Source organism: Typopeltis vanoorti, chromosome 8, assembly GCF_054136105.1.
Source record: "Typopeltis vanoorti isolate ZY-2024b chromosome 8, IOZ_Tvanoo_1.0, whole genome shotgun sequence".
NCBI classification, from domain to species: domain Eukaryota; kingdom Metazoa; phylum Arthropoda; class Arachnida; order Uropygi; family Thelyphonidae; genus Typopeltis; species Typopeltis vanoorti.
In genome coordinates this window covers 105,602,061-105,629,144 of record NC_143556.1, presented here as the reverse complement: position 1 = coordinate 105,629,144, position 27,084 = coordinate 105,602,061, and the positions used below count along the sequence as shown (strand labels likewise).

At 35.6% G+C, this 27,084-nt stretch overlaps 1 protein-coding gene across 10 annotated transcripts in view; it reads right to left on the bottom strand.

Annotated features, from left to right (window-relative positions):
* The window catches only part of LOC150104251 (uncharacterized), a 1,804,220-nt gene that overhangs the window by 1,096,932 nt on the left and 680,204 nt on the right, over nucleotides 1-27,084 (bottom strand). For all 10 annotated transcript variants that reach the window (XM_090396244.1, XM_090396248.1, XM_090396245.1 and 7 more), the window contains exon 16: nucleotides 14,297-14,494. In XM_090396244.1, coding sequence (XP_090252370.1) covers nucleotides 14,297-14,494 — 198 coding nt within the window. The remainder of the gene's footprint in view (nucleotides 1-14,296; nucleotides 14,495-27,084) is intronic.

Sequence of the window (27,084 nt, the reverse complement as noted above, 5' to 3'; positions counted from 1 at the left end):
CCACCACCAACTTATCATATAGTACTCTATCAAATACTTTTTTGCAAAGTCCAACAATATCACTGTATATAGGTATTATTTTTGGAAAAATTTTTGTTTAGGAGTAGAGTACCCCTTTTTTATAAAATGTCATTGGCTTTTTACTTGATTTTAGGGCATTACTGATGTTTTAAAGACAGATATATGATTAATAATTCAGACCTACCTTTGTAGGGTGTTGCTGGTTGTCTTATAGCTTTCGTTTCCAATATTCTAAGCATTGTTTCGTTTTCCTGTATGTCTATTATTTATGACTTTGTCAATTTGTGGTGTATGCTTCTTCAATAGTGTGGATTGCTAATTTTGTTGCTATTATTGTTTTTCCTGTATGCTGTATTTTATTTTTCTTTTGGTTGATGAGTTTTTTTTATTGTAAAGATGTTCTGGAATTGGTATGTTGCAGTCATAATAGTGTTCTTCTAGTCTTGCCCATAAAGATAAAGATCTGATTGCAGAATCTGTGTAGGTGACATTACAGTCTTGTTCGCAAGGAAATTTGAAAACTACATTGTGGTGTTCTAGTATTTCTTTGTGTGTGGGGGGGGGATTTTGTAGGTTTTATAAGTGATGCGCATTTCTGGTTCATGGTGAACACCAACTTATAGTCAGTGTGTTTGAAAATATATTTGTAGGCTTTGTATGTGTTCTGGATATATGGCAGTTTGATAATTTTTTGTGTTGGGAAGTTTGTTTTGGTTTTTGGATTGTTTCAACAGGTTTTTGCTATTTTGTTGGCATAATTTATTAGCTGTGTTGGGTAATTTTTCGATTTTTAAAAATCTGTGTTAATTTCTTTATTTCTGTATTGAGATAATTATGTGTAGTCAAAAACTTGTAAGCATTTATAAATTGTGCTATGGTGACTGATTTTTTAATAGAATAAGGATGGTATGAGTTAAAGTAAAGGTAGTTTCCAATATGTGTAGGTTTATGGAATATTTTTGTGGCTATTTTGTTGTTTATTTATTCTAATTAATTATTCAAATTAATGGTTTAGGAAATTTAGATTTTTCATGTTCTCTTTCTATAGTGAATTTTAGTCTCTTGCTGAAGTCATTAAGGGACGCTTGTAAAATGGGGAGTTGGAAACTCCAAAATATAAAAATTAGATCAAGACTCAGACCAACAGAATACAACACAGATACACCAAAGACAAAAACACCAAGCTGGCATGACATAGCCTTCACTTCCCCCACGAGCTCCGAAGATGATGCACTGTCAAAATGGCTCACACTCTGTTACTCCCACCCTGATCTTATACCATCATATCCATCTCCCTCCACTAAAATTTCTATCTTTCACCTCTCTCCCAAAGCATTCTCTTCCCACCTTAAAAAAAAAATAAAATAAAAATAAATGGGTTTAAAATTCACACATCTCTTGCCTCACCGATAATTCTCCCACATCTATTTATCCCCACATTCAACCCTCCCCCTTCCTTTCAGTCATGCTACATCCTACAAAGGTATATCCAAATTATTCTTCCTAATATATTCTTCATATATCTTTCTTTAAAACATCAGTAATGCTCTAAAAATAGAATAAAACAGAATAAAAAGCTAACAACATTAAAAAAAAAGGGTACTCCTAAACAAAATAGGCTGAATAGCCATAAAAATGATATCACTGTATATGATCCTCCCTTATCTAACTTTATCTTACCTTATAAAATGCAAGTAAATTGCTAAGACAGGACTACCCTTTACAAATAAATCATCTGAAAGTTGAATTGGGTTGGGTGAGGAAAGAGATGAAATGAATGCAGAGTGAAATTAAGAAAATCAAGTAGGTGCAAAAGAGTTAATGAAAGACGAGTGAGTGGCATTGTATGGCAACTCCATTATTAAAAGTGTGCTGGATGAGAGGATGCACAAGGCATGTTTTCCAGGCGATAAAATGAGAAGAGTGATTGAGACATTGGTTTTGAGGAGGGAGCGAGCGAAGAAGTTAATGGTTTTAATAGGTACGAATGACTTGACAGAGGACAAAGAATGGATATCAGAATGGATTTCAGGAGGCTGCTTAGACGGATAAAAGAGAATAGTGTGACATGAAGGGCAGTAAGCGTGTTGCCTAGGTATGACTGTGGTCAGATGAGGAAGAGAGCAAGGATTATGAATTTGAGTGGTTATGGTGAGAGTCATTTGGAGAGACTGCTGCTGGAAAGTAGAGAAGTTAGTACAGAGAATGGATCAGATCAAGTGAGAAGTGATGTGGAAGGGCAGGAGAGTACAACAGGAGAGATAGAAGACGTGGTTATGAATGCGGAAGTAAGTGGCATAAATATGAAAAATAAGAGAATGGGTGTGCAAGATGAACAGAGAAACGGGATGGCTCAGGGTGGACAGGGGTACACAGCGTGAGAAAGGTGGATGCTCCAACAGGATGTGAGAGCATGTGTAGACAGGAAAGGAATGGGATGACCTGGGATCAAGAGGAAACAGTTGGAATTGAAGAGGGTTCTAAAATGAATAAGCAGAAAGGGAAATGGCCCAGTTGAGCATGGAGAGATCACACCAAATGAGTGTTATCAGTGGAAATAGCTGTAGATCCTGGAATGAGCTGTTGTGTTTATATACAAATGCTAGAAGTATAAGAAATAAGGCAGATGAAATGAGTGTGTTCACCCCAAAATTGTTGGAATAAGTGAGACATAGTTAGATGAGGACGACATCCTGACAGGAATAGAGATGGAAGGATATGATGTGTTTCGTGAGGATAGAAGGGGTAAAAAGAGAGGGGGAGTGATATTGATGATAGAGAAAGAGTTATGTTCATACAAAGTAGAGATGCAAGAGGGAAAACATGCCAGTGGATTTCAGGCAGTATGGTGTGAGATAGAGGTGAATGGAATGAAATACTTCGTTGGATGTTGTTATAGACCAGGAAATGTGGATGGTAGTGACTATGAAATGTATAATTAAATTAGACAAGAAAATAAGAAAAGAGTATTCATTATTGGCAATTTTAATTATGGCAATATAGAGTGGAATGATGAGATAGCAACTGGAAGTAAAGAAAATGAGTTTCTTGAGTTTTTGAGGGGATAACTATCTCAGACAGTATGTAACAGATGGCACACAAGGATTGAGAGTCTTGGATTTGGTCATCTCATAAGAGGATGTAATTATAAATGAAGTGTCAAATAACCCGCCAATTGGTGAGAGTGACCATGAGGTGATTACCTGGGTGGTTGCCAGAATGTGAGGAGCTATGTAAGAAAAAGCTATATGTGGAACTACAAGGTGGGGTGATTACGAAGAGCTCGGGAGACAGCTTGCAGGTGTAGCATGGAATGAGGAGTTAGCTGGAAAAGAGATCAATGCAGCTGCGGGATTTTCAAAAACTATCTAGTAGATGCAATATCTAAATGTATTCCAAGGGTCAGAAGGTTAAATAAGGTAGGTGTGAAATGGATGAATAAAGAGATTAAGCATGCGATACAGAGAAAAAGGGCATTATGGAGGCAGCATAAGAGAAGTGGAAATAACCAATTCGATGAAGACTACAAAGACTAGGCAAGGGACGTTAATTGTTTGGTGAGGGTAGGTTGAAGAGAGGCATGAACAGCAATTAGCTAATGAAGACAAAAAGAATCCTAAGGAGTTCTTTCGATATGTAGCCAGCAAAAGAAAGAATGATTATGGAAGGATGACATTGATTGGAAAAAATGGTATAAAGACAGCTGTTGCAGAAGGTGTGGTGGAGACACTTAATGAGCAGTTCATAAATGGCTTTCAATTTTGTGAATGAGACTTCATGGAGAGATTGAGAGCAGCTGATGATGAGGAAGAGAGACTTACTATAAGTGAGCAAGAGGTGTATGGGGAGTTGAGCAAACTAGATGTAAATAAGGCTGTGGGACTTGATAATATATGACCACATATTCTGAAGGAATGTGCCAGGGAGTTGATGCTGGCATTGACATATTTTTTTAATACGAGTCTTGCACTCGGTCAAGTTCCTAAGGAGTCAAAGGAGAGCAAGATTGTGCCACTTTATAAAGGAGGTGATAGAACTCAAGCATCAAACAATAGGCTTATCTATGTGTCAGGTGTTGTAGTTAAGTTGTTGGAGAAGCTTGTGAGAACTAGGATTCAGAATTGGATTGACAAGAATTGTATAATCTTTCAGGGACAGCATAGATTTGCTAAAGGGAGGTCATGTTTTAGTAATCTACTTACTTATTACAATAAGGTGACTGCTTCCATGGACTGAGGAGAAGGATACATAGTAATATACATAGATTTTGCAAAGACATTTGATAGATTACCGCATGATAAGTTGATAGTTAAACTGGAGTGGATGGGGTTAGATATTAGTTTGGTGCATTGGGTTGGAGACTGGTTATCTGTTGTGTATGTGGGAGCGATATCCAGGAAACGGAAAGTTATTAGTGGTGTGCCTCAGGGGTCTGTTTTAGGGCCACTGCTGTTTGACTTGTATATTAGTGATATTGGTGAAGATTTGGATGGAGATATTCAGTTGTTTGCAGATGATGCAAAGTTGGGCCGAACCATGAAGAGTAGAGAAGATGTTGCAGCCCTACAAAAAGACTTGAATAAATAGAGTGATTGGGAATGGGAATGTGAGTTCAATGTTGCAAAAATGTAAGGTTGTAAAATTTTGAAAACAAAAATGGAATGCAGATATGCTTGGTGAGGATATATTGTTGGACGTGGAGGAAATAAGAGATCTGTGAGGTGATAGTGGATAAGGATCTGAAATTTAGGGGGACACATAGCCAAAATTGTGAAGGCAACACAAAGGCTTCTGGGACTGATGCGGGGGACACTGACTTGTAGAAGTAGGGAGATCCTTGATCCATTGTATAAGGCTTTGATTAGGCCACACATGGACTACTGTGCCCAGATTTGGTCACCTGGTTTTCAGAAGGATGAAGAGATGTTGGAGAGGGTCCAAAGGTGACTGAATAAGGTAGTTTCTGTTATTTTTTAACCGTATTTATTAGAACACAGGAAAATAAGTAAATAATTAATTTATTAACTTATTACTGATATTTCACTAGTGTTATAACCACCGAAATATTGCTATATTTCGGCAATATTAAAAAAAAGCATATTACAACACCATACCCTAAAAAAGTCAGACTTAATGGTAAACTTTGATATCACCTCACTATTCACAAATGTACCACTAATAGAAACCCTCAATCTACTGAAGTCACACTCAACTCCCTGATATATTTGAACTATTCAAATTCACAATACATGCAGGATATTTCACATGGAAAGGTGAAAATATACAAACAAATAGATGGGATAGCCATGCCCCCCCCAGCCAACTTTTACATAGAACACCTGGAAAAACTAGCTATCAATACAGCCACTATCAAACCAACACTCTGGCTACGCTATGTTGACAATGTGCTTGGTATTTGGCCACATGGCCCAGAGATGCTGAACACATTCTTAGTGCATTTAAGTAGCCAACATCCAAAAATCTACTTTGCAATGGAACTGGAAACTAATAACTGTCTGCCCTTCCTGGATACACTTATCACACGTCTTCCAGATGGTTCCTTATCACTTTCAGTTTTTAGAAAACCCACACATACAGGAAGATATTTATGCAAACAATCACATCATCACCCTTCTCAACAATATGGCATTTTAAAAACGCTAACCCACAGAGCAAGAGCAATCTGTTCTAATGACAATACTCTTGCTGCTGAACTGGCTCACTTATGCCACACCTTCTTGGCCAATGGCTATAATCCCCATAAGATAAACAAAATACTAAATGCTCCTAAGAAACCCCTCCCACTATCCACCACAGAGAACTACAACAAAATAGTCACCATCCCATACATTAAAGGCACATCCGAAAAGATTTCAAGAATTCTTAATAAACATGAACTACGCACCTCATTCAGACCGTGGAGTAAATTAGCAGCCCTTATCCGCTCACCCAAGGAAAGCATTCCCCCTTTATCACATCCAGGAGTGTACGAAGTACCCTGCTCTTGTAATCAAGCCTACTACGGTCAAACAGGAAGAACTGTGAGCATCCGCATCAACGAACACAAAAGATACATCCGGCATTATCACTACGGCAAGTTGGGCCTAGCAGACCATATTCTGGATACCCCTGCACACAGGATCAACTGGAAGAACACATAAGTACTGCACAGAAGCTCTTACAAGTCGGAGAAATTGTTCTTAGAGGCAACAGAAGCCCTGAAACACACTCCAAATCTCAACAAATATGGCTGTATAAATTTGCCTAAAATCTGGGAGACAGTCATCTTAAGAAAAACTAGTACTGGTTTTTTTTCTCTGTTTAGGACTCTAGTCTTATGTAATAGCTGCAATTTCCCCCCCCCCCCCCCCCCAGATAGAGGGTGCCAAAATCAGGACTCTAGTCTTTGTGTTGCTGCTAGTCCGTTGATTACACCATGTTGTTATAGTCTCGTGTATTGTGACAAACTGTGTTTTGTGCTCTGAAGATGCTGGTTATAACACCAGCGAAATATCAGCAATAAGTTAATAAATTAATTATTTACTTATTTTTCTGTGTTCTAATATATACTGTTAAAATATAAACAACATGTACGATGAACACATAAGTCTGTCCACACGTTTAAGGTAGTTTCTAACCTCTGGAATGTTGAGTATGAGGAAAGATTGAAAAGATGCAACTCACAGAGTCTTATGAACAGGAGGAAGAGAGGAGATATGATAGAGACTTAAAAGTTATTAAGGGGGTTGTTATAGGATCAGTGCTGAAGAGATTCTACAGAAAATAGTGGGAGGTCAGGGAAGAACCAGAGGTCATTGCTGGAAGCTGTATAAGGAGGGTGTGTGTGGGGAGTGAGAAGCAGGTTTTTTAATGCAGAGTTGTGAATGATTGGAATGCCTTGCCTGAGAGTGTGGTGTCTGCAGAGAATTTGAGTGTGTTTAAAGCATGGTATGATGAGTTGTGTGTTTGATAAAAGGACCTCCTAGATGAGTCTTTGACTCCATGGGGTCTTGGGTAATAATAATAAAAAATGCTATATCCATTAACCCAATACTGTATTCTATTCCTTAACAAACTCTCCAACACCTTGACCACAACCGCAATTATACAGACTTTCACCAATTGTAAACAGTGTCTATAGTTGGAGACTTCTGTCCTAGAACAATGCTTGTGGAGTGGTACTATTTTGCCTTTTTTTTTCCTGCTCCTTCAAGCCCTACCCATTGCATGACTTTCATTAAATAGCCAGGTCAAGGACAAAGCCAACTTTGTTGCAGTTCCTTAAGAATACATGGCGACGTGTCATCCATTCCCATCAACACCTGATACACCTCTGATTCTTTCACTTCTGATACTTGCTCTCATCTATATATATTGCACCACACCATTTACACCAGTATGATATATGCTGATAAATTGCTCATTCGATAACTCCACTATATCCTTTGCAACTGTTATTCTGCTGCCATTACTATCCATCAGTGTCAACCTGCTATAATTATTCTTTCTCTTACTTGTCATATAGCAGAAAAAGTTCCTGGAGTTAACATTGGCTTGACCAGCCAATCTCCTATCACACTGCACCTTTTCTTTCTTTACCATGTTCATCATTTTTCTAGCCTGCACTTTATACTCTTTATGGATCCGATCTCCATCAAGTGTCTTGTGCCTCCTCCATTTTGGTATGCAGTTATACATTGTATAACTGCATACTAAAATCACAAGCTAGTATTTGATATATTATATATCAAATACTGGCTTGTGAATTTCCATGCACATCTTTTCTGCTCAGCTCACCTACCCAATATACTGATGCTAACTGACTACATAGCTTCTTATAATTGCCCACTTTATATTTCCACAATGTATCCATTTTTGGCAGTAACCTTTTCTTGTTTCAGCACTTGCCAAATAAGTACCTCATGATCACTCTCACCAATTGGCAGTAATGTCAACATCTCATTAACAACTACATCTTGTGAAGTTATCACCAAATCTAAAACATTAAAGCCTCTAGTTGCTTCAGTTACGATCTGCTTACGATATTTATCTCTCAGAAATTCAACAAACTCTTTGACTCTCTGTGCCCTCTCAGAAAATAATAGCTTGATGGGTTGTATTTAAACCCATTCAAATACAACCCATCAACTTTAAACCATTCCAACTTTTGATCAAATTGACTCCACAGATTTAGAGATTAAACCCCTTATGCACTCCAGAATGGGAAATTGGCAAATTACACATTGTCAAGCGTTGTAAAATGTTTTTAACTGTGGGGGTTCTGTGTGGGTTAAATGAATTGTGAGTCACAATTCATTTAATAATTCAATTATCAGTCCATGTAATGTTCATAAGCCTTTCATTATTCATTCGACTTTATACTTCCACAGGTATTCATTTTTGGCAGTAACCTTTTCTTGTTTCAGCACTTACCAAACAAGTACCTCATGATCACTCTCACCAATCGGCAGTAATGTCAACATCTCATTAACAACTACATATTGTGAAGTTATCACCAAATCTAAAAAACATTAAAGCCTCTAGTTGCTTCAGTCACGATCTGCTTAAGATATTTATCTCTCAGAAATTCAACAAACTCAGTCTCCTTGTTCCCATACACTATCTCCTCCTTTCTGTCTTTCTGGAAAATTATATATCCTTCCATTTCTATTCCCAACATCACATCCTACTCAGACAACCAAATTTCACTTATTCCAATGATCATTAGGCATAATGATTCAATCAATGCAGCAAACTCAGCTCTCTTGTTTCAAATATTACTTACATTTGTGTACAGACATAAAAATTCCTGTGTGTCTTTGAGACCATTCTACCAGCACTAACAGGTTTTTTGTTAGTGCTGGTAGAATGGTCTATTCTGGCTGCTATACCACATCTTTGGTCTGACCCCCCCCCACCCCATTTTCCTGATCCTGACTCCAATTTCCATTCCTACCTATCTCATCCTCACCTTTATCCATTTCATCACCTTGTGATGCTTGTAACAATATCTTCAACTTCATATCTATTCCCCTCCTGTCATATAATCTGTTTAGTTGTGTTATCCTGCTTCTCAAGTAGATTCTGATCATTTACTACATTAAATTCTCGACTCTGTGCCCTCTCAAAAAATAATAGCCTTTCTAAATGCCCAACACCAAACCCATTCAAATACAACCCATCAACTTTAAACCATTCCAACTTTTGATCAAATTCACTCCACAGATTGGGAGATTGAACCTCCTATGCACTCCAGAATGAGAAATTGACAAACTACACATTGTTAAGCATAGTAAAATGGTTTTAACTGTGGGGGTTCGGTGTAAATGAATTGTGAGTCACAATTCATTTAATAATTCAATTATCAGTCCATGTAATTTTCATAAGCCTTTCATTGTTCATTCGAACCCCCAGTCAAAAGGCTGCAGATTCGAATCCCATCGTGGGCATGGATGTTTGTGATTGTCTGTGGAAAAACTAGTGGTGGGGTCGGCGGTAAATGCGTTGGTGTAGTTGGGGTTAGTTGTAGTTAGTGGATTGAGTGGTGGAGAGAGCTGTAGAGCAGGTGCCCTCTCTCTCTCTCGGTGAGTCTATGGACTCCCTGGAGGTGTCAAATAATAAAAAATACAAACTGTTCATTTCTTGAAAGTTCCCAAGTAGAGGTGTACCTATATACAGAAATAATAAATGTACAACCAACATGAATGTTCAAGCTAAAATAAATAAAAGCAAGCACTACTACATACAATAAATCCATCTAGTGCTAAAATAACAATAGAAATATCTTTCCAGTAAGATCCCAAAAGACATCCCCATTCTAAAGGATGGATCACAACTTTCTTAGAGTACAACCTTTTTTTGACACAAAATAGTTGTCTGTCTATATGCATTAAAAATGAGGTGCTATGGATGAATTGTAATGTAATTTGATATCTGTATCTGCATTAAAATTTGTTGACATGTTTTAATTCTAATTTAAAATGTTTAATTTTAAATGCTTAATATGCATATAATGTATTAAGTGAATTATACAGATTGCTTTTGATAAAATGCTTAAAATTCTACTGAAACTGACACATTTTCATGAAATATCTGATTTTTTTGTTATTTTTCATTATCTGCATACCCACACACACACACACACACACACACACACACACACACACACACACACACACGCACACACACACTCGGGTCTCTTTTTATAGGTATCTTTTTTATGCGGATTTGAAGTTATGTGGTGCATAACTTCAACATAGACCTTTCGACACTTCTGCGCATGTCAACAGAAGGAGAATCCATTCCGATAATAGGGTAATCCAGTGTTTCCCAAACTTTTTCTACGAGAACACTTGACAAATCCTGAAATTTTCATAGAACACCTAGGTTATTTTGTAATGTATTAATTAATAACTAGAAACGCTGGATTACCCTATTATTGGAATGGATTCTCCTTCTGTTGACATGCACAGAAGTGTCGAAAGGTCTATGTTGATAAATTTAGTTTAATCCTTTATCCAAGTGTGAGCAAACAAAGTTTGCACCTGAAAGTATCTTCAGGACTGAGGTAAGGTAGTATAACATTGCCATTGCGTCTGCCTTAGTATCTCCACTCTGGGCCTGACTCCCACCGACAAGACCTCAATAAAGATCGAAACCGGTATGGGCAGTGGCCCTCCCTTAATCCATAGCAGTGTACATGTCCACAAGGAGATGTGCTATACATTATGGGAGATGCTGAGACAAGGAGTTCAGAGCTTGATCCACCTTTGCTGCGAGTTGCCTGGTGTTGTACTACCTTACTGAAGATACTCTCAGGAGCAAACTTTGTTTGCTCACACTTGGATAAAAGATTAAACTAAATTTATTATAGTCTAACCAAGTGAAAAATAAACTTTCAAGGTCTATGTTGACTTTTTCTATGACAGAACACTTCACAAATCCTGAAATTTTCATAGAACACCTAGGTTATTTTGTAATGTATTAATTAATAACTAATTGTTAATTTATCTGGTTTTTATTATTAATTAATAATTAATCATTAATTAATAATTAATTAAACATCATTAAATTAATTTGTGCTGATTTTCATTGACATATCCCATTCTGATCAGCAAAAATTTATAATATTATTATAAGTACTTATGAGTGAATGCAGACTTTTTCTCCTGTGTGCTGATAGTTTTCCCCTCCTTTTGTACATCCTGGATATCGATCTGTAGGCTGGAGGTGCATGAATCACTATTTGTCGCGTTACAAACACCTTCAATAAGAGATTTCTTAATACCAAAATTAAACAAAGTCCTTTATCTCTTATTCTTATTAAAATTTAAATCTGTAGGCCTATTACTTTTAAAAAATAACAGCACTACGGTTTCAAAAGAAGAACTTTCACCCTACAATACAAACTTATGAAGAAAGTATATTCAGTATTACTAGATCTGAGGACCAGATACAGACTACCTTCATCTTCAAATTCAGTGGAAAAATTTTCTTTATATTTTGTTGCTGATTAGTCACTAACATTTGCAACAGAGATGTTATTTCTTTCAGTTTGAGAATGGAGGATATGCCACCCATTGTTGTAATCGACTTGCAGGCAATTTTTATTAAAAATTAACAGTAATTCATGAATACTTACATGTTTAAAACATGGCTTGGTCACTAACATTTGCTACGCAGATGTTACTTAGACGTTCTGGTTCTGAGCTTTTCGACATATTCACGACTATTATTCTCTTCAGAATATTTCCACTATAAAATATTTATTCATAAAAAATGCTTAGAAAACTAAACTGACAAATTCCAGGAGAACTTTTCATGGCACTTATTCACCTTCTGTAGAACACAGTTCAGGAAACCCTGAGGTAATCAATCCATATTGTGGGATGAGTTGTTTATTATTACACGGCAGAAAATTAACTTCTCTTTTATGATCATTGTAGTTTTTAAAGTGGTAACTATTTTGCTTGTATAACAGTTGGAAAATTTTACCTATAAAGCACGTCACGTGTGTTGTTGATCACAGAAAAATGCTTCAATTACTTGAAGACAACATTACTTATTCAATTCTTCAGGAAGATCCTACAAGAGAATTACAAAACTGTACAAACAACTTGTTAAAGACTACGAGTGAACTTCCACATAATGTTCTCCTTTCTTTACACTCACTACATCCTCTTATACCATGCATCTATGGAGTTCCTAAGATACATGAGGAAAACACCCCTCTTCGCCCAATCGTGGAAGGAATTGATTCACCTACTCACAATCTTTCAAAATAACTAGCAAAGCATCTCAAATGTTTCTCCAATAAATCCTCATCATTCATCAAAAACACCACAGACTTTGTTTCTAATATCAAAGATATTTCCATTAATGAAAATGACATTATAGCAAGTTTTGACATTGTCTCTTTATTTACTAACGTTCCTACAGACAAAGTACTTACATTACTAAAGGAAAAATTATCCAAAAAATTGTTTGCTTTATTAAAACATTGCATTCATTCTGGTTACTTTAGATATTGGGACTCCATTTACCAACAAAAACAAAGCCTGACAATGGGCAATCCAATGTCCCCAGTTCTAGCAAACATTTTCCTAGAAGATTTTGAAACGAAAGCTATATCTTCCTTCTCATTTAAACCAAAACCTTGGAAACGTTATGTTGATGATATTTTCATTATATGGAGTCACGGACGCACATCTCTCATAGATTTTCTTCATCATCTTAACAACCAACATCCTAATATAAAATTTACTGCTGATCTAGAACAAAATAATTCCTTACCTTTCCTGGATGTAATGATTACATGATGCTCTGAAAGATTAAAAATCTCTATATACAGGAAACCTACTCATACCAATAGATATCTACATAGTCATTTTCATCATTTCCCACCACAGAAGCTTGGAACTATATCTACCTTAGGACACAGAGCACGCTCTCTTTTGAATGAACCGGATAAACTCCAAAAAGAAATAAATCACCTATCTCTTATCTTTAAACAAAATGAATACTCCGAAAAAACGATTAAGAAATTTCTTCTGGATCCTCCTAGACAGTGCACCACAGAAACTAATAATAATTTTAAAGGTAGCATCTCCATCCCATACATTAGCACAGTCTCTAACAAACTGGCTAAGGTCCTCAAAAAATACAACATCAGGACGTTCTTCACCACACTTAACTCCGTTCTCTTATGAGCCATCCAAAACCTATTCATCACAACCTAAGATATCCAGGTGTATATAAATTATGGTGTGATTGCAATATCCCTTATTTTGGACAAATGAACCAATCTATTGAACAACGAATCGAGGAGCATAGGAGAGACATCTCCTATAAAAGATCGCATGCAACTGCGTTGTCAAGTCATGTTCTTTTCTCAAACAATCCTAATGATAATCTCCAAAGTCACTCCGTTTGCTGGGATAAATCAGAAAATATTTTTTGCTGTGGTGATGAGTTCGAAAGAAAAATCGTGGAATCCAGGGAAATCATCCTGAATCCTGAACACTTAAACAGCAATTTGAGTTATAACATCCCAGATAGCCATACTGCAGTTATTCAATATTGGCGTTCACGAGAGCCTGCACGCACACATGCAATAAACAATAGCGCGCCAGTTAGAACAACTTAAAAAATACAACGTTTTTTGTTACAATTATGTGTTGCAATTTTTTACCTGTAATTTTCAGTTTTTTAGATGCTTCAATGCTTATTACTATTCTCTTCCTTTAATGAATACCTGATGAAGGCTGTTATAAGCCAAAACTATTATTATATGCTTATCCATTGTATTTAATCTTTATGAAGATGTGTTCATATTTTTTACTGACTGAATTCCGATAATTAGACAAACAATTAATTTTTATTTAGCAAACAACATGTTTCATCGGAAAGCCAACTTCTTCAGGCGTGAGAACATTGAAAGCAATCATAAAAAACACTACAAAGAAAATAGAACTTTAGCCAGGACTATAACTTCAGTTCAAACTTAACTGTAGTTTATAGTCGATTTTGTAGTGGTACAATGTTTCTTTTTAGTGTTTCTCATGATTGCTTTCAATATTCTCACACCTGAAGAAGTCGCCTTTCCGACGAAACATGTTGTGTGTTAAATAAAAATTAATTGTTTGTCTAATGCTCGGAATTCAGTCAGTAAAAAATATGACCATATATATATATATATATATATATATATATATATTAATTATATATTTAAACATTGCATTTTATTTATGATAATCTACGAATAGGACTATCTTACCGTTGTTGTCGTATTTACATCAGCTCCATGCTGAAGAAGGAAACGAATCATATTGATTTGTCCAAAGTGACAAGCCACATGCAAAGGAGTATAACCTGCTTTTGTCTGTGGCCCAATTTCAGCTTCATGCTGTACTAATACTGTAGCAACATTGACTCTGTCTTCTTGAGCACAAAGATGTAATGGAGTAAGACAGTTCTGGACAAAAAATAAATAAGTTAATAATTAAACAAAAAATTAAATTAAATTAAGAAAAAAATAATATAAATAACAATTTAATAGTTTATCACTTACAGTTAGTAGTGTCATAATTCAGAGATTCCCAAACTATACACCTGAAACCAATATTTTCTGGCGGGAGATGAATTTACTTACTAACACTAGTATGTGCGTGTATATATAAATATATATATATATAAGGCAGAACACTGGAATTTTGGTTTAACCAATAAGAATACAATTTGGTCGGCTAAATCCCAAATTTTCCAGCTCATCCTCGTTCCTTCAGTATCAAAGTAGATACCCAACAGGGTATCTACTTTGATACTGATCAGATCTTCACTTTACGACAAATAGTGGAGAAATCATGGGAATATAACAAAGATCTGTATTTGAATTTTGTCGATTTGGAAAAAGCATATGACAAGGTGCCAAGAGAGAGAGAAGCTATTCAATACGCTGCAGTTATATGGTGTCAATGGGGCATTATATCAAGCAATAATTAGTCTTTATTTGAGTTGTAAGTCAGCAGTTAGAATTGAAGGAAGTACAGGAAGATGGTTTAATGTTAAATCTGGTGTGAGACAAGGATGTACATTATCCCCTCTGTTATTCATTATCTATATGGATCACATTATGAAGGAAAGTGGTATTAAACATGATATCAAAATTGGAGATGTTAATGTCAGCTCTTTGCTTTATGCGGATGATGTTATACTTCTAAATAAATCCGTTACAAGTCTGCAAGATTCTCTGACTAAATTGAATAGCTGTTGTAATAGATATGGTATGAAGGTCAGCAATAAAAAGACAAAGACAATGAAAATAGGCAGAATCATTGAAAATGTCAACTGTGTTGTGAATGGAGAACCTGTGGAACAAGTAAAACATTTCAGCTACTTAGGCACGATTTTTAGTGAAGATGGTAAATTAAATATAGAAATAGACAACAGAATCAGCAAAGCTGGTATGGTGGGAAGTCAATTGAATAAATTCATATGGAATAAGAGAGAAATTAGTCGGAACACTAAATTAGCTGTATACAAGACGGTTTTCAAACCAGTTTTAACTTATGGATCTGAGAGCTGGGTCAGAAGTAAAACACTTGACCAAAGACAAGAGACTGCAGATATGAGAGTCCTGAGAAAGATTAGAGGCGTGAACAGATGGCATCAATGGCAATATCATATTAAAAATGAAGATATTAGGAAAGAACTTGGCATTGTCAGCATCCAGGAATGCGTTAGCAGAGCTAATCTCAGGTGGTATGATCACTTAAATAGAATGGGAGAGGAAAGATTAGCAAAACAAGTGTTCTTTGCCAGGTTGGCAGGAAAACGACCCAGAGGAAGACCAAGATATAGGTGGATTGATACGGTACAAAGTGCCTTAGACGATAGAAATATAAGATCTGATAATGTTGGAGTCTTGACAAGTAACAGACTGATTTGGAGGAAAATTGTAGATAGGAAGTTAGTAATGATGTAATTTTTTCATGTAGTACTATCATATCCTGTACACCCCTTGAGGGTACATGGCAGGAATTTGATGATGATGATGATGATGGGAGAACACTGGAATAAGTTGATTGCATTTATTTACTTAGTAACATGACATTTCATCCTAATTGCACAGGATTTCTTCAAGTATAAATAAACAAACTAGTAGAGAAAAGAATAAGGACTAACAAAGGTACAACTGTTATGCAGTTACATAAAAGAGACAGATGTTATTTTTTAAAAATTATTTTTGATTGTTTCAAATGTTCTGTGTGTTAACGTGTTTCCAAATCATTATATGGACACATCTAAAAACAAGGCCCTAGAAGAATACTATCATAAACCAAGAAAAGGTACGTCAAGTATATATTCTTAGTCTGGAACCATGGAATACCTTCACTTCTGCTTTTCCTGAATCATCAACACCCTAACATAAAATTCACATATGAATTAGAATCTAATGCTTCACTCCCATTCCTGGACCTTTTACTAAGGAATTGGATAAATTAAAAATCTCTATATTTTGCAAGCATACACATAAAAAACACTACAAAGAAAATAGAACTTAACCCCATTCAGATATCTACATGCTTCATCCCATCATTATAGATCTCAAAAATTGGGTATCATTTCCACACCAAAAGCAAGAGACCGCCGAGTCATCACTGACAAGGATGAACTAGCCAAGGTACTTCAACATTTAAGAAACACTTTCCTTCAAAATGGCTATAGTGAGCATACCATCTCTGGATGGTATGCTCACTATTCCAGACTAGTCAACCGACATGAGACCAAAGAACTTTCTAATGAAGAAGAAAACAGAGGATCGCTTTCATATATTAGCTCTATGTCCATAAAACTAGCAAAAATACTTAAGGAATATAAAATCAAAGTAGTATTTACCCCTTTATCAAGATGAGACCGGCTATGGTGTGATTGCCGGTCATCTTACTATGGATAGACAGAAAAATCAATTGAACAATGCATTGAAGAACACATTTGAGATATTGAATACTACAGAAATGAAGCCTCAGCTTTGTCATGAAGCGTGCTCTCTTCAGCTGATCCACAAGATGATTTACAAATGAGACATTAAGTTTTATGGGATAAATCAGAACAATCACACAGTTGCTATGATACAAAAGAAAGAAAAATATTGGAATCTTTGGAAATAGCATCAGATCCTAAAGATTTAAATATTAGCTAAGTATTAACTTGTATGAATACATACTGTCCTTCAATAATCAAGAACATTCACATGAATCAGCAAACAAACAGAACATTCAGAACAATAAGAAATAATTTTTAAAAAATAACATCAATCTCTTTATTGTACAACTACATAACAGTTATTATTGTTATTACGGGTATCTTCATGGAGTCAGTAGACTCATTGCGGGAGACCCAAACTAGCAAAACAATATCTATCATATTTTTTCTTGAATTCATTTACAGATGAAGAGCTCACAACTAAGTCAGGCAATGAATTCCACTCATTCACCAACCTACAGGCAAAAAACCTTGTTCTGACACCCTTGTTAACCACACTCGTCTTTAATTTCCAGGGATGACCTCTTGTTCTTCAATTACTATCACACAGCTGAAACATTTCCCCTGCATCAATCCTATAAAAACCTTTCAGTAATTTAAATGTTTCTATCATATCCCCTCTTCTCCACCTATCAACCAACCTCTGCAATCCACAAGCTCCCAATCTATCAATGTAGGGAGCATTTTTTACATCACTCACCAACTTGGTCACTCTTCTCTGAACCCTCTCCACAGCCTCCTCATCTCCAAGGAATCCAAGTGACCAGACCTGAGCACAGTAATTCAAATGTGGAAGTATCAATGCTTTATAAAGGGGAATAATAACCTCTTTATCTCTGGATGTCAGTGTGTTCCTCAACAACCAAGTAATCCTATGTGCAATCTTGAACACCTTAGCAATGTGTCCCATGAACTTCATCTCCCTATCTACCAACACCCCTAAGTCCCTAGCCTCATCAATCTCTTGGAGTACTGTTCCATCAATGTAGTACACAGCTGGTAATCTTTTAATCCCAAAATGCATGCCTTTATACTTTTCCACATTGAACTGACATCCATTACCTTTTGCCCATTCTACCAGCTTATTTAAACTGGTAGAACGGGCAAAATCATCCTGCAAACTTTCAACATCAGCTTGATTTTTTTTTTATTGCACTACCCAACTTTGCATCATCAGCAAACAACTAAATATTTCCCTTTAAGCCATTTCCTATATCATTTATATACAAATTAAACAACAATGGCCCAAGCACAGAGCCCTGAGTCACACTGCTGGTCACCTGCCTCATCCTGGACTCGGCTCCTCTATACACCACCTTCTGGTATCTCTCCCTGAGCCATTCTCCTATCCATATCACCAATTTAGTATCCATTCCCATCTGCTCCAATTTGTGTAACAGTGTTCCATGGGATATCCTGTCAAAAGCCTTAGCAAAATGCAGAAGTACCACTGTGTAGCCAGTTCCTTTGTCCAACTCAGATGTCATTCTATTATGAAAAGTTAATAGATTGCTAAGGCAGGAGCTACCTTTAACAAACCCATGTTGGCCTCTATAGCGTATCATATCCTGATCCACCCAGTCTTGAATTTTGTCTTTAACCAACTTTTCCAATACTTTTACCACTACTCCTGAGATGGTGATTGGTCTGTAGTTAACTACTGCAGTTTTAGAGCAACCCTTATGCAAAGTAACCACTTTGCCTAACTTCCACTCCCTACGACCATAACAGAGTTCAAACTTAAGTTAAATATCTAAGTAAGAGGGGTTGACAATTCCTTTGCACATTCACACAACACCCGAGCTGATATTCCATTTAAACCTACAGCAGTGGTTGCATTTAAATTTTGTAATATATTAAATACCTCTGATTTCTTAGCTTCAATTCTCACATTAGTTATTGCTACAGGTACAGAGATATCCTCACTTGGGTGATAGACTTTTGAAAAGTGATCACTCACTAACTTTACTATTACATCTGATTTTGTCACCTCAATACCATCAGCACCCACTAAAGTTACCTTCTAAAGTCATTCTTCCTTTTACTTGCCACATAGCAGAAGAACTCTTTGGGATTATCCTTGATCTCATTGGCTAAGGTCTTCTCATAATCTGATTTAGCTTTTCTTACTATGCTGGTAACCTTCCTAGCTTGAGCCCTGTACTGCTCATGGGTGTACTGATCACATTTCTCCTTGTACATTCTCCATAACATTTTCTTTTTTTGCAGATCAAGCTCGATACTACTACTTATTCATCAAACGCCTTCCTTGTTTGACTTCTTGTCCATAGGGACACAATCTGATATTGCTTTCCTCAGATACCCGCTGATTTTATCCCATGCACTGCTAACATCTTTCCCCTACAATATGTTCTGCCATGGCTGCAAGCTCACTCCGAAGCTTGTTATAATTGCCTAACCTGTAGTTCCATATATACCCCTTCTTAACAGAAAAATCCACAGATTTTGCAACCTCCCAAGTCAATACCACATGATCGCTTTCACCAATTGGAGGTAACGAGTACACCTTACTTATGCATATATCCTCTGAACCAATAACCAGGTGCAACACTCTCACACCATGTGTCCATTCAGTTATGTGAGTATTTCAAGTAATTATCTCGTAGAAGATGTATGAACTCCATTTCCTTTTTGCTGCGTGATATTTCCTCCTTCCAATTGATGTCTCCATAATTAAAATCCCCCATAATAATCACTAAACCTGCACTCATTGCACTAATATGCTGATGCTTAATTCAATATCTCCCCTGTACTCCCTGGCCTATAGCAGCATCCAACTGTAAATTTGGTTGCATTGGTCACTTTGCACCAGACTGCCTCAAATGAACTCTTATTCACATGTCTATCATCTTGATATACTACTTTCTTTGGCTGCAACACATCAGCTATCATCAACAGTACTCCTCCCCCTGTTCTATCTTCTCTATCCTCCCCGAAAATACTGTACCCATCACATTCAATTCCAGTGACCACATCTTCTGCTGACAGCCAAGTTTCACTAATGCCTACAACTTTTGGTGAGCTTGCACTGACTAATGCCAAAAATTCTTCTCTCTTATTTCGAATGCTTCTTGCATTGGTATACAAAAATTGCAGATTCCCTCTAGTTCTTGTACTGGCTTTAGAACTGATATATAAGTCACTAATTTCAGTAGTCCCATGCCGATTTTTATCCCTTCTCTTCTGCAATTTATTCTACGAATAAGGATCAATAAATATACAATCAGTGCTAAAGTTTCTCTCTCTTACACTCAACCTTTTCAATATTAGTTTCCCTGCCCAATTACTTCAACTTGTTCAGAGTTTGTCACCTTCATTAGTCTCCTTACTGTTTTGTCTACTAGTTTGTTTATTTACACCTGAAGAAATCCTGTGCAACTGGGATGAAATGTCATATTAAGTAAATAAATGTTATCAACTTATTCCTGTGTTCTGCCTTATAAACTTTAATTAAATATTCATGAACCGGCAAAGTTTATATACTTATATATATATATATATATATATTAATTATTTTATTTACAGAGTAATTGACTCAGCTAAATGTTTATAATTATTAACTGAATTAAACACTGAGAAAAAATACAAGAGATTCAGGTTTCACTACCAGTTTCATCGGAAATGCCGACTTCGTTAGGTGAATACAGTAGCATGGAAAAAACAACATCTTAAAAATATATTGTACTTTAGACAAAAAACAGAGTTTACAAGAAGTAGTAGTTGTGTTTGAAATTGAGTCCACACGTTAGTTCTGGCATGAAGCACTGCAGGTGTGAATGATATCATGAGTGCGGCAAAACTGGATTATAGCGCTATGTGAATCAGCCAGGCTGTAACTGAGATTGCTGTTTAGATGGGTAGGGTCGACAGCTATTTCTTTGGATTCCAAGATACGTCTTTCTAATCCATCGGAGCATTTATGGATGTTTGAAGTTGAGTTCCAGTTTATTTGATGTTATCATTCTTTAACATTGATTTGAGTTATCTTTGAAGATAACTCAAATCCAACAGCTTACATCTCCTTACCGTATATAAGTTCTCTTTCTCCTAAACTAGCGAAAATCCTGAAGAAATTTAATGTTAAAACATATTTCTCCACCTCTCCAAAACTCTGATCTTACCTCAGTCAACCTAAAGTAAAACACAACCTTCTTCAGTTCCCAGGAGTATACAAAATCATTTGCAATTGCAGCAAACCATATTATGGCCAGACAGAAAAGCCTATCTCTCTCTCCGCCTAGAAGAACACACTAACAATTACATTTATTATAACAGAATCCGTGGTAGTGCCCTATCCAGCCAATACCAATTTATTTATTTATATTAAATATCTATATTATATTATTTATATTTCTATTATTTATCTATACCAATGTTGAATTACGACAACATCAAATAGACTGGAACTCAACTTCAAACATCCATAAATGCTCCGATGAATTAGAAAGACATATCTTGAAATCCAAAGAAATAGCTCTCAATCCCACCCATCTAAACAGCAATCTCAGTTACAGCATGGCCAAATCACATAGTGCTGTAATCCAGTTTTGCCGCACTCATGATATCATTCACACGCACAGTGCTCCACGCCAGAACTAACGCTCGGACTCAATTTCAAACACAACTACTACTTGTTCTAAACTCTGATTTTTGTCTAAAGTACAGTATAGTTTTAAGATGTTGTTTTCTCCATGGTACTGTATTCACCTGACGAAGTCGGCATTTCCTATGAAAGTAGTAGTGAAATCTTATTAAATCTCTTGTATTTTTTCTCAGTATTTAAATCAGTTAATAATTATAAACATATATATATATATATAAACTAAACATTCTGTTGCTGGCTTGTTGCATATTTAATAGTTTTTTTTTTATTCTAGGCTTTTTCAAAATCTAAAGTTTACAAATTCGTCTTTTCGGTTTTAACTTCTTTGTTCATTGGCTTTAAAATTCTTGTCTATCTTCAAGTATTTTCTACAGTTGCGCTATCTTGTGCCTACCACTTTAAATCACATACCATCTCAGCTACAATCAAGTTTTTAGTTGTTTTCATCATCCTTACATTCACGACACAAGTATGTTAATATCTTTCTTTTTAAATATTATTAAATTCAACTATTTTAAACTTAGTCATTAAAAAAAAGGGGTTTGCTTCATTACCAAAAATAGCTTTGCATTTTCTTTCATATTGTCAACTAATATTCCTTTGCAGTTTCTGATTTCTAACTTATATTACTACTGCAAAATACCTCAAAGAAGTCAAAAGGGGAATTTTTTAGAGCACTAAGAACTTTTCAAAACATCACTGCAAAATAGTTTGAAAACTATTGCTAAAAATTGCATTCATTATAATTCAATTTTAATATTTCTTATTCATAAAGTCATTAGTGATAAATGATGCAAGCTTAAAAGATAAGTATTAAATACATGGTGAAGATAAAAAAAAATTACTGTAAACAACTTGGAAATTCATTCATGATAATCTGTACAAAAAATTATTATACAAGAGTACCTCCATGGAGTCCAGAGATTCACTGCAGGAGGTCTACCAAACATCAACACTAACAATCATTTCCACAACACTTGTCATAACTTGCTTTAAACTAATTCAATGATAAAGAACACACAAGTAACTCTGCCAATCCATTCTACCCATTCACCACTCTCGAAGCAAAAAATCAAGTCCTATGTGCCCTTGCTAACTACACTCTCAAGTAATTTCCAGGAATGACTGCAAGTTTCTTCCACATTAGCCATGCTGAAAAATTTCCTCTATATCAATCCTATAAAACCCTCTAAGCAACTTATATGTTTCTATCATATCCCTCCTAATCCACTTATCCATCAACCTCTGTAACCCACAAATCTTCAACATCCAATAGCAGATCCAATCCTCATCTTCCACATCACCAAGAAACCAATGTATCAAGATCTGAACATAATAGTCCAGATTGGGCCTTATCAAAGTCTTATAAATAAATGCAATAACCTGCTCAGCTCTGCTTGTCAGGATATTCTTCCATAACCAAGTAATCCTATGAGTTGTTTTAGCCATTTTTGCAATATGCCCTCTGCAGAACACTGAATATGGAACCTAAGCATAATCACAGCCTTGACAGTTTCTCCTCCAATTCTTCATTTATTTTCCAACCAAAAGTATATTACATTACACCAATGAAATAATCGTGCATTTTACAAAGAAATAATTTTGCCTAGAGGTGTGTATGTGTAATATATATAAATATATTACACATACACACACACCCACCCACCCCAGAAATCTATAATAAATCCTATCGTAACAACACACACATACACACACACTGCAAAATATGACCCACCACAACACTGTACACCACTAGACCCTTCAATACTCATATGGCTCAGCAGTGACATCACATCTCATATCCACACTACTCAACAACTTACCACAAAATTTAAAACATATAGACAATTATAGAATATTAAAAGATGAACTGTGGAAGCATATCAACACAGTTAATATAGCAATAACACCTACACATACTTCACAAATCATAGAAATACAGTATTCAATGCCTATGTTCTATCCATAAAAAGTACCAAACAACATAAACAGCATATACTAATCCCACTCTGCATAAAAGCTAACCCTAGCTTCAAAGTTGGTAGGATTAACCTGCCTCAGCCCGGCTTAATCAACTAATCCTCATAATAACATTATCATAGTTGTTATTAATATAGCTATTATTCACTGTAGTAATACTGAATTCTTTGAAGAGATAGCAATGTGTTAACTGTATAACTGTAAGCAGGACTGCCCCTGACAGTTAAGGCACCTCTGTGCAAAACGTTTTTGCCACTCCCCTGATTATTTTTTGCCATCCCCTCCTCTTGATAAAAATGTACAAAAAGTTAAAAGATTTATCAAAATAAAAAAATCTTGTATTTTTTTTACTTACCATTCTTAAAAATCAGACTAAACTTTCACAAATACCACAACAGCAGACAGCCTTGAACACGATCAATACATGTACAGTAATGAAATCCTTCATACACCCATTATCGCAAACATGCCAGTATTTCAATAATCAAATATCGTGTTCAGATGACTATAAAGCTTTAACTTAGAGAACCAATAGAAACACAGAAAGGTGTTGATTTGTATCTGCATAGAAGACTTGTACTTGATAGACTGAGCTTCCTGAATCTGCAACAATATACTCACTAGAAGATGTCACCATGTTTTCAGATTGCACGATACATACAGTTTCTTCTTCTTCTTCCTTTTTTCGTATTAGGTCTATTGGCCCGTTACGGAGCTGTCCTAAGCCCCTCCAAGCCGTACCCATCCCGAGGATAAGGTGGCTAGCCCTATGCCTCCCGGTATATTCTATGGCTGTAGCTGCATGTGTTAATGGGGCCGGTTTGCCTGCATGCGGGAAGAAAGACCCTGCAGTCCACACCCAAGACCGGCTAACTTAGCTATGTCTGAGAAAGATCCTAAGCTCCTCACATCAGTGACGGGAATTGAACCCAGGACACTCCTTTCCCAGGCATATGGTTGCGAAGCGTCTAACCACTCGGCTAACTGCGCAGATGGCACACAGTTTCTTTGAATTGATATACAGAACTAGTTTCAGAAGAAGTAAAATCTGATGTAGGCAAACATGTATGGATGGTGTCTGGAATAGACAACTGATTTTTAAAACTTAATTTTTGCATCCCCCTTTTATGGTGCCTTTGTGTGGTGCACAACTTGCACACCTGCTTGCAGCAGCCCTAACTGTAAATAGCCTGAATGATGATAATAATCTTAGTCAAATGTACATTTTTTAAAAAATGAATGCACTCAGAATTGTACACTGTAGGGATAAATTGTATCCCTGTAGGGATAAAAAAAATTTAACAAATATATCTTAGTTGTATATAACATACAATGTATATGCGAGATGATAAAGTGACTGTTTTTACATAGCGTTATGAATATAACAAGTATTTATTTATACATCAGTGCAATGTATATATTGTAATAATATGTATAAATTATGAAGATTGAATAACTATTTAAAAAAAACTATTATTATTATTAATTACATGCATTAATTCTACTTACCATAACAAAAACAAAGAACTCATTAATGAAACTTTTGTATCATCATATTAAAAAAAGTAACCATTATCAAAGACCAATAAAAGATTATTATTATTATTATTAAAAAAACTACTTCAATAATGATTATCATAAACATAGAAACACATTAGAACATAACAAGGGCTACCATGACTCTCTACATTACCAGGCACTTTAAGAGATATGGAGAAATGATGAAAGCATCTGATAACTACTCTGATCAATAATCTTCTACACAACTTTAAACACCTAACTAGTTATTGAACACTAAAACAAGAACTAAGGAAGTGGTACTGACATAATTAGCACAATACATCCATAGAACTAAAAGACTACAGAGGATCGGTTATCTAGGACATTAAAGTGAAAACACATGCACACATACAGCAAAACACCAAGTAAAAAAACAATAATCTCACTCTTTTCACAAAAGCTTAATTTAGCTTTGAAGATAGTTGGGTTATAAAGCTACACTATAATCCTATTACTACAATTAATTTCCAGGTCACATACCTTAACCAATATCATCTACAGAACACTGTCCCTATACTTGACCCTACAAGATAGTTTACTCCTACGAGAATGAGTGTCGTCCATAGTTACATATACTTCACTATCTTTGTGCATACCACAATATTTTTGTCTTAGTCCACATATATCAGTATTCTTTATAACTTTAAAACCATTTATCTAAAAATGAATTTTGCACCGTATCATATAGTACATTCTGTAACATCTTGTACTAAACCAAAAATATAATATATGAACAGTATTAAAAAAAAAAAGAAGAAAGAAAGAAATATATATATATATATATATATATATATATGGGAATAAATTTTTAACTTGGGTATATTGTATATTAGGATAACCAAGCAATTTTATATGCTTGGTTATTTTAGCACCTAATCCCAAGTCTGCAAACAATTAAGTTTGCGCCTGAAACAAAGTTCAAGTCTAAAGATGGTACAACACCAGGGCAACTCATTGTAAAGGTGGGTAAAGCTTTGATCACTATTCTTAGTATTTTCCCATAATGTAAAGCACATCTCACTAGAAGATGTATACTGCAATGCATTATGGGTGGGGTCACTACCCAGACTGGTTTCAACCTTTTTTGAGGTCTCCTCAGTGAGTAGCTAGACCCTAAATACCAAGGTTTTAGTAAAACAAAGCCTTATCAACTTTACCTATATAAGTTGCAACAAGGTGTATTAAGTTTTAATAAAAATCTCTGGAGGAGATATTGATGGGAATAAATTTTTAACTTGGGTATATTGTATATTAGGATAACCAAGCATATAAAATTGCTTGGTTATCCTAATATATATATATATATATATATATATATATATATATATATATATATATACACTGAGTTAGCTTTGCAACCCATGTCCACTGATTACATACAGAGTATTAGTGTGCCTATTTACATATTAGGAGTGACAACCAAGCACCACATGATATCAATATCATGTGTGCAGCTATTATAAATGGGCACAGCTATCCTCTGTACATAATCAATGGACAGGAGTTGAGTTATGCATGGAAGATGTCTGACCTTGTAGAATCTCTTCCTAGGCATCTGTAAGCTGTGATTGCATACAGAGGTGAAATGTGTTATTAGGTGAGTATTCCTAATGCAAAGCTAACTCAGTGTGTGTGTGTGTGTGTGTGTGTGTGTGTGTGTGTGTGTGTGTGTGTGTGTGTGTGTGTGTGTGTGTGTGTGTGTGTGTGTGTGTGTGTAAATTGAAAAAGGTAATCATGTAATCTACCATGTGTAACTGTGAACTACAATTGTAAACTATTACTATGTTCATTATAATGGGGGCTAGTCATTGAAGAATGTGATGGTAGATTTGAACTGTGCTAAAAAAAAAAGGTTT